General features: G+C 40.5%; 1 protein-coding gene across 37 annotated transcripts in view; it reads right to left on the bottom strand.

Moving 5' to 3' along the window:
* The window catches only part of NRXN1 (neurexin 1), a 736627-nt gene that overhangs the window by 29491 nt on the left and 689150 nt on the right, over positions 1 to 17986 (bottom strand). The window contains exon 1 of one of the 37 annotated variants that reach the window (XM_074817667.1): positions 16268 to 16357. The exons of the other annotated variants lie outside the window; for them this stretch is intronic. Coding sequence (XP_074673768.1) covers positions 16268 to 16342 — 75 coding nt within the window. The 5' untranslated portion in view covers positions 16343 to 16357. Of the gene's footprint in view, positions 1 to 16267; positions 16358 to 17986 lie in introns of those variants that run through there. 37 annotated transcript variants of the gene reach the window in all.

The raw sequence follows: 17986 nt of genomic DNA, 5'->3' as shown, positions 1-17986 counted from the left end.
AGTAAACATTTTGGTCTCCATTAATTCTGAACTCACAAAACACAGTGGAGACTTTTGCAGGTTCTTTTTCTTTTTAACCCAGAGACTCTGTGCTTATTAAACTGCAACATTACAACGGCGATAGCAAACCTTTTAATTTATATTCCTATATTACCAATAACATATACAAAGATCATTGAATTTTTTGAATATGAAACTTGCTGCATTTCTACTCAGAAAACTCAGGTATAGCATTACTAAAGACTTCAAAAATGACTATTTGAGTTTGTGCTGGGGAAGTGGGGTTGATCCTAATTGACCAGTGAGCTGCTAATATAGGCTACTTTTTTGCAACTTAATCACACGGTTTAAGACCATTCTTAGCAAAACTTAATAAAGTTAGAGAAAAGACTGGAATCAACATTGGACACTTTTAAGATTCAGCTGGACAGGGTGCTGAGCCATCTTGTCTAGACTGTGCTTTTGCCAAGGAAGGTTGGACCAGATGATCCTTGAGGTCCCTTCCAACCTGGTATTCTATGATTCCTTTAGTTACAAAAAATCCCCCTTATACAGCAAAGTTAGAAAGGCACTTACATTGAGCTACATTTCCATCTTCTTTTATAAAATTAAAGTACTGCTAGCTTTACTTACTGTATCCCTGACTATTAAATTGTGCCACACAAGAATATCTTGCTCCACTGATATCCACCATGGGAATTTTATTACTGGTCCCAAAAGAGAGGAAGGCAAGAAAAGCCCTCTGCAAGGAATACTTCCTTGCAACTATAACATGCAGTCTCCGTTCTTACCATATTTTCAAGGTGGAAAAAGCTTTCCTATCCTGTTTCAGAAACAGAGCACAAAATAATAATTTTATAAGAAATGAAGAAAACTGTGTAAACTATCAGACTGTTTTTTAGCCATTTAGGTAAATCAGCCATCTCATTTTGCGCCAGAGAGAGACAAGTGAGAGACACAGACAATAAAGAAAAAACATGGGATTTTCTATTTAACACTGAACTACCCATACCAAGTTCTTCAAATTCATTTGAGCATGCCTTTGACTCAAGGCAAATTAGAGTCAGGTAGAGCAGGTAAGCACCTGCTGGTATCCCTCTCCCAACCCTAGTTTCCTCTCCAACAATGAGCACCAATCCCACTGCCAACACTTTCCTTCCTTGATTTTATAATAAAGACTATAATTTTTAAAAATTTTGAGGCGCTAAACACATTGTTCCCTCCCAGATACTAGTTCATATGAATTTTATCCTCCAGCATCACTGGGTTACACAGGTTTACCCAAAGCAGGGGAAGGAAAATTGAAGCTGGCTTCCCCAAAACTTGTCTTTGAAATACGGCCTTTTCAAATATTAAGCAGTTAGTTCTACTATTAATAATCTACCACACTTCCTTACCTTAATGTTTTAATTTAAAAACCCAAACAACATTGGCAGGACCAGGGAAGGTACTGAGGAAATAACCTACAAGTTTGGCAGGCCTAGAAATGTCCTATAGAGCTTCATTCTGCAAGTGCAACTTGTTAATACTAACAAGTTAGCTACACATGCATTGGAAGGAGACAATGCCTAATTGCCTTTCATTTAAATAAGAGTTTCATTAAAGGCACTGTTTTGGAGATACAGTTAATTAGATAGTTCCTGAAAGTGTACATTTGTCACAGAGGTATTTGGGTTTGTTAATGATGCCTTTCTTTCATAACTGTCTAACAAAGGGCACTCAAAATTCAGGTGACAAACATGTTACAGGGAAGCAGCAATGCTTCACAGGCCTGGGAGATGCTCTAGGTGATTGCTGTGGGAATGGCACGTGCTTCAGGTGGCATCATTTAGCCTTCAAGAACCTATGTACCATTAATTGTTTCCAGGCTTCAATTTTCTTAAGTAATCACTTTCAACAAAAAGCACAGAGAGTTTAAACCTTACCTGGGTAAGTTTTGTCTCTGTCACTACTATAGTGCTGTGAATTCAATATATATCATAGAATAGTATGATACACTTTGGAGTCAGTGTTTTCCATTTTTAAGATCTTGTTTGCAACTGCTCTTAGTTTTATCAAATTAGGTATTTCAAGATACATTCCAACCCCACTGATAATTTTTCAAGCCTGGGTAAATCAAATCATAAGTCTATCTGCATGCACATACACTTGTAATGAAACTGTTCCATAACGTCTCAGACCAGGTTAAACACAAACGAAACAGAAGGCAGCAGACAGAGTCATTATTTACACGCAGACTTTGCTTACAACCATTTTGTTAACCAGGAACCTACCTTTTTCACCACATGTATGAAAATCTACCCAAGGGTTTCAGCCTAAGAAAAACTTCAGCTCACACAGGAGGTCCTGTGGGTTTGGGACCTGAAAATATGGTCTTGCTTCAGAGGATAGGTAGCGGTTTTCCAGTACCAAAGAGAGGAACTGAGACCTGGGAGACAATTTCTCCTGTGCTGTCCATACTGCTGCCGATGGCATTTGGAGAGTGAGGAGGAGAAGGCCAGACGTGAGTAGGGAGAAAGAAATCAGGCTTGGAACAATGGCAAGATGGAATACTGAGATGAAGGGCCAGAAATGTGTGAAAGGTAACTGAGATACGCTGCTAGAGGATTTGGGAAGAGAAGTGAAACGCTGTGCTTACTGTAAGGCTGGGGGTGACACACACCATTACAAAGGAAAGAGAGGATGGAGGGACAAAGAGTTACAGTAAATGAGCAAAGAACTAAATGAGCACTAAAAAAGAACAAATGGCATGGGGAGGCTTGGGATAAGGACAAAGGATGCTGGACCAGCCACTGGCAGGAAAAATTACATGTTTGTAGCTATCAGAACAGGCACCAAGATTTCAGCTTTCCATCCACTGTCAGCAGTTATTTGCTAATCACTCTAGCAGTGATTTCAACTTTTTGGCAGATGTCTGGTCCATGAGGATCCATCATCTTAAAGGACATAAGCCTAAGACTCCCACTATTCATTGCTATCTCAGCCTCAGAGATCTACAAGGTAGATCCACGGGCTCCAGCTGTGCCAGCTGTCTGCTTCGGGGTGTCAGTTGGATAGTGCAGAGTGGAATATGTTTCTGCTGTTTGTTTTTAAAGCAACTGGGAAAACCACATGCGAAACATTTGATTTTGAAATATTTAAAGTGTGAAAGGAAACGAACGCCCAACAATTAGGGGATGCCAGAACTCGAGTCTGATGTGAAGCTTTAATTCACACGCCTTGTGCCTGCACAACCTGATGCCATCTTTAATAACATGCTGGTACAGATTAATAACAACATATTTGAATGTCAGCTGGTGTAAAGCTATACAGCTCCACAGAAACAAAATGTTTGCACTTCAGCTGTGCATTTGGCCCATCATTTCTTGTGATATTGCTTAAAACTGAAAGCCCAAACCCATAGAGAATTATCTTAAACTTGAATGTGCTTAAGGCTACGTACTAATCGCTGTTCTGACTGCAACATGGCATGCTTCTGAGACGTATTCCAAAGACACTTCTGTTGTGAGGTAATCCAAAAAATCTAAGTTAAAATGATTCAGTCACATAAAGTCTGATGTTTCACCTTCATTATTACATTACAAGCAATTACTAGGAATATGGCAGAGAATTTAAAATAGAATGCAAAGTGAGTATTTATCCATGCACACCCCAGTTATTCAGTATGGCATTATATTTTGACAAGGTCTTTCCATTCCCTGGCAAGAACCTCTAAGTTACCTTTTTAAATTTCTTTTCATAAGACCATATAATCCTATTTGTTGAAATACAGCACAAAAGCAAGGAAATTTCATTTGATTGGAGGGCAAACAGAAAGATAGCGTAAGGTTCCTCTTTAAAACTAAAAAAGATTTGGTAAGAGCCACGCTGAAACTCAGATGGGAGTCTAGAAGTTGTTCTTGGTGCAACTGAGATGTTCAGTTTGCTCCCTGAATAGGCATGATATGTCAGGAAAGGCTGTAATTAAACTCCCCGAGTCTGTCAGTCTTGTCTATATGGGAATGTTATTGTGATATCAATGAAGTTAATTAAAACTGGTATAACTCCCAGGTGGATAAATTTATGCTGGGGAAAAAGACCAGAAGTTTTCTGTGCAGCTTTGGAGGGCAGTATAAGCTACCTCCAGGCAGCCCATGGTTTTTACTCTGTGTGTCAACAGGAGGAGCTGAAGTGGTCAGACTGCACTGGTTCATCTATACTTGTGTGATGGCAGCAACACGATGTGTCAGACCCTTTATGGGGGCTGTTACACTCACACTGACACGCTCGATGTGTCTGACCGCGTAGCAATCTCCAGTACACCTCAACTCTTCAGATTTAGCTCTCTTCCCTGTAACAGCTACGTACTGCTGTCAGGAGAGCAAACTGCACAACCGAAACAATGCAGACCAATGTATGAGAAAATCTGAATTAAATAAGACTATTTCCGTCCTTCTCCCACTGGTTCAACATCAAGCATCCAGGCAGCTTGTCATTGTCAGCACACCCCGAGTTCCTCATGTTGGACGGCCATCGAAGGGTCATGTTCAAATCTCTCAAGCTTTTAGGAGTCTGAGGAAGCTCTGATACTGTCTCTTTCCCTTTGGCAGTGTAGCACAGCACCTTAGTAGCTGTGCTTAGTAGCTGAGCTTAGTAGCACAGAGAGATGTTTTTTTCTTTCTTCCTTTTTTTTTTTTTTTAAGTCTTTAGAAAAATGTGTAATCACTAGATTCTCCAGATTTCTGATTCCCCCTGATTTCTTAGATCTGAACAAAGCTATAAAACTACCTTCACACATTGCCCATCACTGATTTCTCATGTCTTTAGTATTCTTTGGTCTTACACAAGGGAACCAACCTCCTCCACTGCTGTTCTCCTGAGGTCTGTCCTTTGGAGCATGGGACCTCTCTCTTCTCCCTAATATCACTGCAAGATCCATTTTTTACAATCTCTGCTCACCTTTGTCTCCCTGCTGAAATTTCTTTCTCCCTCCCTTCTAATTAGCCAGCTCAGATGATGGAAGTCCTCTGTTGTCCTCAGTGCTCTACCTTCTGCAGTCATCATTCAGACTTCACTGAGACCCAGGGTGAAATTATTTCATCTGTTGCTCTCTGTTCCTCATAATGATAATGGAGTAATACTCTTCACTTAACATCATCATATATCTTATATCCCAGATTTTGAGCTGCTTGTAAGGGACAGGATTGCAGAAACTGCCCGAAAAGGTCTGTTCAACCCCCCTCCTCCTGGATCAGCTACCAAGCAGAAAAAATAGTCCTCAGACGCAGATGAATGTTTTACTCTGTGACCCCAAACAGGTGAGTTTGGGTCCTTGGCTGCTCTGTGATGCACTCTTTGCCATTAGGGGCATCCCTTGCTAGTTTTATCCAACAGCACAAAGCAGGAATTGGGATCCAGGATCTGGCCAAAAAGATATTATATAAATGCAAGGTGCATTATTAGGGTCTCTCAAGAAAGCTGATATGTATGCAACGCTGTATTTCAGTGCTTTGAGTCAAAGAGCTCCTAATAAGCAGAGACACAACCTACATCACAATGTGCAGCAATTTGAAATAAGAGAAATAACAATTGTGAAACCTTATTTTGATTGATTCTTACAGAACATTAATGTAACATCTAAGCACTCAGATGAAGAGAAGGAAAAACTCCACGAGTTAGGTGAGACCGCCCACAGAGAATTTCTTCACCTGATCGCACCAATTTGCAGAGATTAATTGTATGGAAGGAGCCACACAATGTTGAATTTCATGATAAATGGACACTATGACAGCAAACGATTTCCCCTAATGTTCCATTATGCTTCTCAACATTTGAAATGTAATTACTTGGGAAAAAAAAAAAAAAAAGCAAAAGCCATCAATGCCCTCACCATTACACAGTATTTTCAACTTGAGAAGGCATTTTGTTTCACCGTAAAGAAAACTTCAGGTGTGAACCCAAGGGAGGCAGATCTCAGACACTATGATAATGTTGCTATAGCAATTATTTGTAGGAACGTGCGCCAGTCACATTTTAGCTCTCAAGCCTACTGCTCAGCTCATGCATGCTGTTCATAACCAGAATATAAACTGCCTGATGCTTATTGTAACCTAGTAAGAGTTGTAAATTACTTATAGTGATGTACTTCCAATAACTAGAAATGGAAGAATAGTTTTTATTACTAATATTTAATCATGTTCAGAAAAACTCTTTACATTTATGCATTCAGTTAGATATTTCAACTGCTCTTTTCCATGAAGTCAAAGTTATATAAATATATTCTAAAAGCAATTAATTAGATTTTCTGAATTATTGTGCATAATACATTATTCAAATGGGGTCTGCTTTGAATAGCAGTTATTTAAGATCAGTTTAATATTTAGAAGCAAAGCAAAAAAACTTAGATTGAAATAAAATTTTATAACCATTCAGCATAAATGAGGGGTGTGAAAATGCAACATTCAAGTATTCTCAAAAGCCCAAGCAGCAGATAAAGCAGAAATATCTGAATCACCCTTGCATGTATTTTGTCCATTTAGTAATACTTCATTGCTCAGCTAAACTAAATTTTCCTGGCTACATTCATTAAAAATAAATGCAACTGTGCAATGCTTGTGATATTAATGGGCAGCTTCAGGCCTCAAATCAAAACCTCAGAGCCAAAGTATCCCAGACTTTGGAAGGGTTTAGATTTGCAGCTAGTTCAGTCTAGCAAAGCCATCTATTAACATAAAACTCACAGACAACGGACAAACTACCTCAGCAGACCAGACCCTCTGGGGTGCTCAAGTCATATACTCAGCCAGCTAGAAGCACTTTCTTCAACCTACTGTTCTTTAATCCTCAATTAATTTTATTAATAGATCTTTTACTTTTAAAACTGCTTCAGCAGCCAGTCCAGGATGGGTCCTAGGAGTGCATAATGCTTAATTTCACATGAAGTCTTTGGTAATGAAAGATCCATCATGGTACAGAGTGAGTGCCCTACATAAAACAAGGCCACAGAGGACCTGGCTATGTTCTGCGTTTGCTCACCAAAATGACAAAGCTTCTCACTAAACTCTGTCAGATACACAGTGAGGCAGTTTCTTCACATTTCCTTCCCTGTATCTGCAGTCTATCGACTTAATATACACATATTTCAGCATGTCTTAATATTTTGCTTCAGCATAACGAAAACGTTGCAGCTTCCCTCCTTTGTTCTTTCCAGCCTTCTTCTGCAGCAACGTCTCAATTAAAGTAGGTATAAAATATCTACTTATGCAAATTACACTCAGATATTTGGGCGGATGAAAATCCTAGAAAAAAACTACGTATAACTGAGTGCTGTCTGAGCAAAGCAATCATTTATCTTTGGTTTATTGTCCTGAAATAAAATCCATGAGCCCTTCTCAACACACGAAAGTCATACTTCTTAACCTCATCCATCAATGTGTGGAGTAGGCTAGCCACTCCCTGTAGTATTTTTATAGGTAATAGAGCAAAGCCATTTTCTAAAATGCACTTGACATACACTAATGCTCAGTCTGGAAGTACCTGCTTTGTTTTCAGAGCATAAAGGCTGCCCTGTCAACCCTTGGCTTTTTTATTATTATTTTTTCTAAACCCCAAACAATAAAACAAGTGGTAACTGATACTAATAATTAGCAGTTGTGTATAGAGCTGCTCTTTAGCTTCCCTAACCAATTCTCCGCATTAAAAATAGATGAGGAGAGGATGAGCTGACATTTAAAAGTACATTTTTCTTGATAGGTGACAGAAATACAGACATCTACACAGTCCCTGGGGCTTTACTGAGTGGGGAAAAGATGTCTAGGAAACTCATCTGTAACTCCCACCCCGTAATATGGGGGACACCCTGACAATGAGTGATTATTTCTTCTTCTGCAATCTTGAAACTTGGCTCCTGTTTTCTTTATTAGCCACAATACCAGGTACCTGTAATGCTGTAAATCCAAGCAAAAGCCTTCTGTCATGCCCTCTCCTACCCTACCATTTGCTTGTAAACACATAAAAACTCCAAATGTCCTGTCCTAGCTTTTGAAAACAACACAGAACTCAGAAAATCCTTCTTTTCTGAGATAGCAATGGGAAATGCATATATTCCATTAGATGGCTGCTATTTTCCTAATTCATATGGATTTTATCACTGGAAAAACGACAGAAATGAAAGCCTTCCCTGAGTCTTAAATCTTTTTTTGGTTACGGATTTCCTTCAAGAGAAATGATCACCTTGGCATGCATAGCTCCACACTTGCAGCTTTATGCAAGAGCTTCCAAATAAAACAGCAGGACAGAGAGCGAGCGGCCGGTTTCTTCACCTTAAAACCTTCTGCACCCATGGCTCAGCTTTGATTGAACAACACCAAGAGGGCTTTACATGGAAAGCACCTCAAGGAAAAGGCAGGCACTAACCCACCATGAAGAGAGGGGTGGCTGATAGTCTCCAAATGGGTAATCAGAGAGGAATGGGTATTCTGCTTCCTAAAGGCAGGACAGGGGTCCCAGCCGGCGGCTCCCATCTGCTATTGAGCAGAAAGCACGGCAGCAGCGCTGCACCGCACCTACTGCCATCTCTCCTCCATGACCAGGTGTTCCTTCAGCTCAGTGAGGCACAGCAAATGCTGGCAGAGGGGGTGTTTTCAGTGACTGTGCTCTGAAAGTTACATCTGCCATTATAAGATTACACTAACAGCTGAACCTCAGCTGTACATGTCAGTTTGTACTTCGGGAAGGTTGTTATCCCCTGCATCAATTTAACAGAAGCAGACCGAGCATCAGGCGGTTCTCATGTACACAGTAAATGTACATGCAGCAAGTGCCACCACTGCACGATGCCGCAAATCAGAAGTTCTGCAAACGCCGTAGCGAAGCCTCCGAGAGGTGATTATAATCCCCAAATGCTGACTTGGAAATGGTAGACTTCTCGCAACCGCATATGCAATTAAAGCAAGCACTTGCAAAATTTATTCTCCATTAAACATGTAGCATAAGTATCAATAAAGATCGTTTGTCTTCTTTTCCTTTACTACCAATCTGACCTTGTTGTTAATAAAACTAAGGAATTGCTTTTTCCATCAATAGAGGAACACATGTAGATTGATATTTATCACTACACAGTCTGCTTAGAGCCCTTCTAGTTGTCTTTGAAAGATCACAAATTATTCACAACACAGTGGGGTTTCTTCAGTGATCACATCTGATGCATTTTATACAACATCCTTGTTTTTGTATCTGATATCAAACCCTATAAAGCACATCATTTTATGGGGAACCTGCAATTGGATTCCTCTGCAACAGAACATTTCCTCCCTTGACTGTCTGCAGCACTTTATAAAATATTTATTGATAGGATGCCTAAAAATACACATAGGCCAGCACAGCCTTAAGATGGATAACTATTTAGCAGCCGTAGACTAGATTTCACACCACAGGGTTCTTATTAGGCATAGTTACCTAGAAATCACACTTATTTTCTGACGCATGATTATAAATATTTTCATTTAAAATGAATAATTCAGCTCACTGAACAGACAAAATTATATCATTTTTACTTCTTCAAGGCTCTCCAGCAAAAGCTGTGCTCCAGAAACATATGGAGGAACCAGGTGAACAAGTCTATGTCTTTCTGCCTATTTATCTTTTACTTGAAAACAGAATTTAATTACTCTTTTTGTGACACACATCACATATTCCCGGTCAATCTTTGGCATGAAACGTAGAGATGGCATTTTGGACAGGCATTTCCCAGTGTGACTCTGTGTGATGCCGAAAACTCCCGTCCCCTGAAACCCCCTGGGCTTGGCTGCCTGAATATGAATGAGCCGGGGCTCTTCTCCGTAGTGCAAATGGCAAGGCAGCCCTCTTTGCAGGCTAATGAAGGCAGTGACAAATGCGTTCTCACCGATCTCGGAGATACGTGACTTCCCCAGGGAAACATGGCACCAGATTTTGCACCAGCAACGGAGACAGGCAGAGACACGCACAGCCGCTGTCCCACCCCACAGTTACTCCCTGGCTGTCCCCTGCTATGGCTACATTGGGTGCATTTTCAGTGAAGAATCAAGAAATTATCCACTGCTTCCACGCGTATTGGTCCAACTGGCTCCCCCAAGCGCAGATGGCAGACAAGAGTCGGCACGTGGACATGACGACGAGAGGAGAGGTGGCACCCTCAGCGGTCACCCCTCTCCCCTGCAAGTGCCTGCTATTTGGGAACCTGTGCACGCACGAGAGGGATTGTCACAATTCCCAGTTCTTCTATTATGGATGCTGACGGGTTCCTCCTCCTCTGTTACTTATTAAAGTTACAAAAGCCTTACTTTTCCATTATTGTACCCTTTTTTTAAAAGATAATTAATTCCCCTGTGATACAGGGATCCCCTCCCAGCACTCAGGTTTTCCAATCTCAGTGGGGTTCGTATGAAACACACTGAGATACCATCTGTTACTTATAACACTGCAGTAGGCTGAGTCTGTCTCTACACGGTTTCTCAGGCTGTACTGTACTTTCCAAACATGCTCCGTATGTTAAAGAGACACCTTAACATTACACAACTCGCCCAACCCAAGCACGCCTTCAATTAATCTGCTAGAATATTTTATTCACAAGCACATCTGTTACAGCATATTTCGCCATATTCAAGGGACTAGGTAAAAGCCTGTTGTCCACTGTCTGTAGGCATGTAACGCAGCCATCTCATGCAAAACAACACCGTTGCTTTCCTGAAAGCAGTGGTTGAAGGAACTGAATACTACTGAGAATTTCTGCTTGATGAGTATAGCAATCTTAATTGAGATTTAATGTTTACTTTACCTGGTTAAGCACAGAGCAAACACCAGAGAAATTACTGTGAAACAAACAAAAAAATTGTGCAAAAGCTAATTAACAGTGGTTGAAACTTGCTGGTTCAAACAATAACCTGCTCAAGCAACGGGCGTTTCCCAGCATAGCAAACGCTTAGCCTTGCAGATAAACCTTTGAACTTGCTCTGTTGTTTCAGGCACCTGAACCACCAATTAAAAAAGAATAACCTGCAGAAGAGCAAAATGACTAAATATGTAATTCTTCTCTCGTACACAGTGAACTAGAAAACAGGCAGAGTGAGCATGTGTGTGTTTGGGGGAGATTCTGTGTTTAATCCATGCACTTCAGTGTTTAGAAAGATACAATCACCATTTCACAGCTGCTTTCACATAGGCCACTGCTCTATGACTCAAAACTTCATTAAAGTGTCAATTCAAAGACTGGTGAGTATTTTCATATGGTTGTATTCAGCTTCAGATCGGGTCCTAACTTCAAGGTCTGCACTGCCTTTCCCACATCAAGAAGGATCCAGTTCTAGAGATGCCGTGCACTGCATGCAATGGTTTTAACCTTGCCACTTTTACTTGCAAAGGACTATACAAGCACTAGAGAGTCAGTAAACTCATTATTTCTGTCCCAAGTCCAAGCACTCAACCCACTTTCCACCTATACAGCTCGATGTTTTGCAAAATAAAACTAATTTAAGTCTCCCTGCTTCTTTTTACATAGGGCAATCACCCATGACCTCCAAGAGCCTTTGTTATGCTTTATTTTTAGCCCCTCCTGCTCCACCTTATCTGATAAGAGAGCCACTTTAGTTTGGAGAGGTGTGAGCTGCAATGCCTCAGTAGACAGTTGAGACCTGGGGCCGGTATTGGTATGCCCAAGAGAAAAAGAGTAGTTTTGCAACAGCAGCCGCAGCTCAGCATTAAAACATAGAAACATGCAAGCAACAACTAGCATTAATTATTCTAGATAAGAAAATTATCCGCAAAGTGGAATTCCGGAATCTCAGAAATACATGCATGCAACCTTCTCATCAGACATGGTATCTTATTTTCTTAAATAGTCATGACTTCCTTCGAGGACCCATTCTACTTCTCATGGTGGTTGGGCTGCTTTTCTCACTCCCCGTGTTTTTAGCTACTGGGGATAATAAGAATACGGATTAATGACTGATTTTAATGTCATGTAACACTGGTAACATACATATAATGCAGTAATTATATAAGCAACTGTCTCTATAATCACTCTTCAAGGAATTACTATCTACAAATCTGCCACTTTGCCTTTAAAAGTACAACCCTAACCTGTCAAAATCAAATTGGATTTTCATTAAAATACTGCAGGAGTTAAGCAAATAAGCTACGGAACCATGCCTTGCAACAAATCAATATTTCATGCCATAATTTATACTGTGGAGAGCCAAAGTGGAAAGACATTTATGTAAAACAGGAACCAACTTTTTTTTTTTTTCTTCTTTCCCTCTTCTACAGAAATCCAGTGAAGCTTCAAAAGTGCCAACACCTATAGTTATACCTGTTAAGGGCTAAGATATACTGGGCACTGAAGAGATTATGGATGTTAACCATGACAAACAGGAATGCCTATGTTTGACCTATACCACTTCTGCTGTTCACCACAGGACACATATTAAAACATGGGATATTTAAAAAAAAAAAAAAAAAAAAAAAAAAAGATGAAGGAATATTTTGCATTACTGTGCAAAATGCACAGATGTTCACAAAGGCAAGAACTACTTTAATCAACTCCTTGAAAGACAAAAGTGGCTTCAGCATTGTGCACCAACTCCTGCATCCAAGCCTGCTCTTTGTAATGAGTGCAATTTCCCCTCTAATGGCAGCATCCAATTTCTCATTTTCATTAAAGGTTCAACATTCTTAAATGAAAGACAATTAAAATAATTTCAAAAACAAACAGCAAAAAGCCAGAACTGCTTTACAAACTCTCCTCCTAATTGCTCTTTGAATTAATCTCCCACTTCTACTCCCCTCCCGTAATGTCAACTGGATTTAAGTAGAAGTTTTATGAAGCGAGTGTGAATTCCTCTGGTGTAATTCCACTAACTGGGTCTTTAAGTCTTACTAGGCATTATTGCCACTGCTGCCAGAGGGAATTTTGCTTGGATAAAGACCAGCAGATCTACCAGCCTCTATGTCCTCAACAGGTTCTGCAGAAGTTCAAATCATTAAGAGAGGGGCCCCTGGATTAGGATTATTTGGTCAGTCCCACTATTATTGAGACATCCTCTTAAATAAATGGACTGTTACTAACAGGCCACTTCGGTAGAAAACATGGTTATTCTAGATAATGACACAGTTCATGTACAGTAATATTTCTCAGCTAATGGATGTCTTCCTTAGGATGACTGTGAAAGGCCACCCCAGAGGTCATGAGACACTGTCAGGGTTAAGCATTCTTTGTCTTCTTTGTCAACATTTTGAAACACAAGTATGCAGAACTAGAACACATCATGTAGCCTTTACTGCCCTCCAAAATGTTTTACTCTCATTATTATAACAAACACAAAATGGTGATGACTTTTAAAAACACCAATGCTGAAGAAGGCATCAGCAACTTGAAAATTGCTGGTGTCAGGGAAGAAGTACCTGAAAAATGTCCAATAACAAGAATCTAGCTTGGGCTCTGTCAGTAACTAGTAATGCAAGTCCTCATTACAGTATGTAACTGTCTATGCTTATGTTTTGTACCTGCAATTTGTTTGGGTCTTGCTATATTAAAACAATGCCTAGTAAAATGATAGAAAAATAAAATAGAAAAATATGTTCACTGTTCAGCATTCCTAAACAACTAATTTAAAGGACTAAATGAGCAGTGCTGGGCATTTTTTCCCACCTAAAGACTTCTAATACATATCTACTGCTAGAAAGGTCCATCTAAAACTGTATTGCTAGAGGAGAACTTCGGAAACAGACTGGACTTTACAACCCAGAAATTATTTTTCAGTCTTACGTTCTCAGCTTAGGTAACTATGAATAAGTCCCTGTGCGGGTGAATGAACCACTTACGAGTTTTTGTTTAAAATTTGTGTCTTGAGCTAGACTTGCCTGCCTTCAGCCAGAGGTCTCTCTTAACTGAACTGAAAGTTTGCTAGATGGAAAAGGCTATGGCATTTCTCCCATGCCCGTGATGGGTGAGACTCTATATATTGGGAGATTCAACTAATCCATTTATTTCTCGTTTAGAAATAGCAAGGTGAAATTTGATTTCCAAAATTTGTACCTGATAGACTCCCCCTCTCCCCAAAAGCAAACAGGCAACAAAAAATGGAAGCACTGATCTAGGCAAGCAAATCATCACCTGTAACTTCCCCAAGGTGAGGGAAGAGGGAGGGGGGGAAAGGGGGCAGGGAAGAAAAAGGGGGAAAAAAGGGTTTTCTTCTCCTCATCACAGGGTTTTGGTGTGTAAGGCTACATTCATACTGGAGAGCTCTCCAGCCTGCACCACTAACTCCCTCCCAGTTTAACTCCCAACCCTGCTGCTGTTTTAGCATGAAGGCAGATGCCAGAATATGTGCAAACACCCACTCCTCTTTCTGGCAGCTGCTTTTTTTTGTGTCATTGTGCCTACCCATCTTATCAACACACACCTCAAAATGTGACCCCCCCCAGGTACTCTCACAGGTATATAGTTTCCACAGGCCCTCCCAACCCTAACTCTGTTTGCAGGTCGTGGCCTGCAGCAAAACTGGCCCAGACCTCATTCTCTTCCAGCTTCCTCCTTTTCTTTTCAGGTAACACTTTAGCGCCCTTTAATCACAGAGTATCACAGAGCTTTTGCAACAATTCCAACTCGCTACCCTCCTTCACCTCCAGAAAACTCAATCCCTGCAGTGATAAGGTTTTCAGCCCTTTTTGTCACAAAGAAGTCTTGTATCAAAAGGTTTTAAGACCTTGCTAAATTATACATGTCCCAGTCTACCTTGCATCATTTCCTTTGCAATGTTACTTCTGACATGGAAAATAGGCTTTATGAAATTCAGGCTCCAACAGTTTAGTTGCACGTTTCAGGTTCTACCACATAATTTTCACATTTAATATAAACAGCTCCTAATGACTACATTGGGTGAGCAAAGTGGAAGGGATACCTATTTAACTAAACCTGGCAAAAACCTGGCTAAAACCTGACTTCATTTTCAAATCCCCAAACTCCTCTCCCCCAATGCCTTATGTTTATTGACGCATCTCAGAAGCCACACGCTCAAAATGGTTTCTAACGCATCTTCTAAAGGTTGGCTGAAATACACATACAGATATAAGAAACCAATTTTAATGAGCATCATCTTTTCAATTCTCTAGTTGAATGGATCTCTTGATATGAAAACTTTGGATCTCAGTTATTTGGATCTCCTTATTTTGAGTTTGATATTCCTCTGCTTTTCCATGCTCAGCTGTGATAGCAAGCTGGCCTCTTTGCTGCCTATTTATTCACAGGTAGGAAACTTCCCTCCATCAGGCAACTTTTCTTAACTCATTGCTTTCAGCAGCACAACAGCACCTGACAGATAAACACCAGATGTATCTTGAAAAGATCCCACCCTGTCCTGCCTCTGTCTTCTCTGGTGAACTCTGGCATCAACCAACTGCATATTCAGCTACTTACCAGCTTCTCCAGGCTGCCTTCACTCCTCTACAAACCAGCCCAATTGATGCCTGCTTATGTTCTTTCTTGTTATGGCTTTGGAAAAACATAAACAGTATTTAACAGTCTTCTCCAGCATCACTACAGCCCTTCCTGGGGACAAACACACAACTCCTGTACTTTCTAGATTGACACCAACTGCTTATCTGTTTAATCTTGAACTTGGTAAAACTCGGGTATCCTCCTCATGTCTCAGAATACCACAAGGATAAACTGTAAAGTCTCTGAAGAGATTTGTTTTGCTCTTTCTGGAAGGTTAAGATGCCCTAGTCTTCTTAGGTTGTTTTTTTATAAGGGGCTACAGGACTTTCCAAGGCTGGTTTCCCATCACTGGCTCATATAAGAAATACTATAACTTTCTACAATTTATTTAATCCTCTCTTCCACCACCTCCAAGACATTAATCAGTGTTTACTATGCTGTTTTATGGAGTGCTCTTGAGGATGGTACCAACCAGAAAGTTCGGGGTAGCATGTCTGTCCAAAAAAGAAATTCTGCCTGAAATTAGATTACTCCAATACAATCTTTTCCCTTTGTATCAGGGCTGAGAGTTATCTATGATCATTCTCAAATACATAAACTGTCCTCCACAGCTGAATCACTGCAGAAAAAAAGGGAGATTACGTATCAAATATTTTTGCAACTCTGCCCGAGTATGAAAATACACACACACACTCACAGCACAAAAGGGTCTCGTTTTGAAGGAGAAGCTGCCAATTAGCTGTCCCCACAAGGCTAATTTATAACTCTGTGACTTCCAGAGCTGTAGCCCACGGCTGCATGCAAGATTCAAAGTACCTGCTGAGGGATGAATCCTTTCAGAGACTTTTCACTTTGTTGTTCTGAATAACCCTTCATCAGTTTTCTGAGCATGAAAGCACACTGGTGTGTGACCTTGGGAAGGGGGCCTTCTTCACGGGCATGGTGTGCAAAGGCAGGAATCAAAGCTGGCAGGCTTGCAAGATCCTAGTGGCAGACGGATAGTTATAGTGTATTGGCTGCTTTGTTTTAAAAATATACTGAAGGCAGGCTTTTGCACTGAGATCCCTTCCCCTTTATACTGATATGGCTCTAAGTGGGACTAGTGCACGTGAGCTACCGGCCCAGCGTGCAATTGCAGAGGAGCAGGTTTGCAGCAGGGACAGACGCAATGATGCTCAGCTGAATTTACAGCCAGAAAGAAACAACAGATATAAGAAGCAAGTATTGCTCCCAGACATTTCAGGGGGGCGCTGGTTCTGAAATCTGAGTATGACACTCAGTCTTCCCCTGTAAATGTTAAAAAATAAAAAGAAGAGACTGCATTACCAAGAGCAGCAGAGACAGTTACAAGACTCTTATTTTGAGATTTTAATTGGCATGAAATTGATGGTAAGGAGAGAACCACTGTTTCCCCTGATTTGACCTCTGCAGTGCGAGATAAACAAAACTTCCCTGATAAAGACTACAAACTCAACTCTTAAAATGTATCTGGTAGTCAGTCAGCCACCTGCTTCGTATAGACAACCTGATAAAATTAGAGATCCTTGGAATGAAGCCAGCGTTTTCCTCAGTTCAGCATCCAGACCTGGCCAGCTCCTTCAGCCAGAGAGCTCACGGACGGAGCACACACACCATGCTTACAGCCCAAAATCAGGCCGCCAGCACAAAGAGCAGCATCGGTGGTTTGAATGCAGATGCCACCTCTGTGCATGTGTTATGGTAGTGTTCCCCACTGAAACTCCTCTTCTTTCTTTGGAGACTGAAAGTATCCACTGACCGGAGCATCCTTTCCAGTATTTCAGAGCCAGAACAGCTCACATGGAAATCAGATCCAGCAACTTGCGCAGTTACTAACATTTCCATTAGGTCTACAGGAATTTACAAAGAAGAAAAAAAACACTTTTTTTGACTGCTGACCTCACTAATCGCCACAGGTCTGAAGACCTAATTTGGCATCAGTGTCTAACCTGCAGAAACACCCTCTGAGATAAAACTCAGCATATATAGAACATGTAGTAGTTTCCTTAACTCCCACTCCCAATTATTTTGCAAGGGTCACAGGATATTCCTGCCTTTCCTTTCTTCCAAGAATACTCTTCCACCTCTCAGTTATCAACACTAATACAACTGAGCATACATCCATGAAAAACCATTCATAGGAGGAAGAAATGCTACCTCCAAATTAACAAACTTTCACTGGAGGAAAAAGTCCACACAAGCCCAAAGAAGTAGCTTACTGAATCGTTGACTCATTTCAGGTCATACACATACGTGCAAAACATCGAATTGAAAATAACTCAAATGGCACCTGGAAAATGCAAGCATGATTACACTTTTCCTAACATATTTGATTATTAGGCTGTCAACTTTAACATTCAGAATAATTTCAACTTAAGACACAATTTATTTGTCATTCCCAATGCCCTCTATTAGACAGATGTCCTGTTCTGGGGCTGAAGGAAAGCCCAATAGAGAATATTCCTGGGAAAAGAGAATTATTTTTAATATCTGAAAATAACTGCATTAATGTTTTAG

This window comes from Strix aluco, chromosome 3, assembly GCF_031877795.1.
Source record: "Strix aluco isolate bStrAlu1 chromosome 3, bStrAlu1.hap1, whole genome shotgun sequence".
NCBI classification, from domain to species: Eukaryota; Metazoa; Chordata; class Aves; order Strigiformes; family Strigidae; genus Strix; species Strix aluco.
This window is presented reverse-complemented; position numbering and strand designations above follow the sequence as displayed.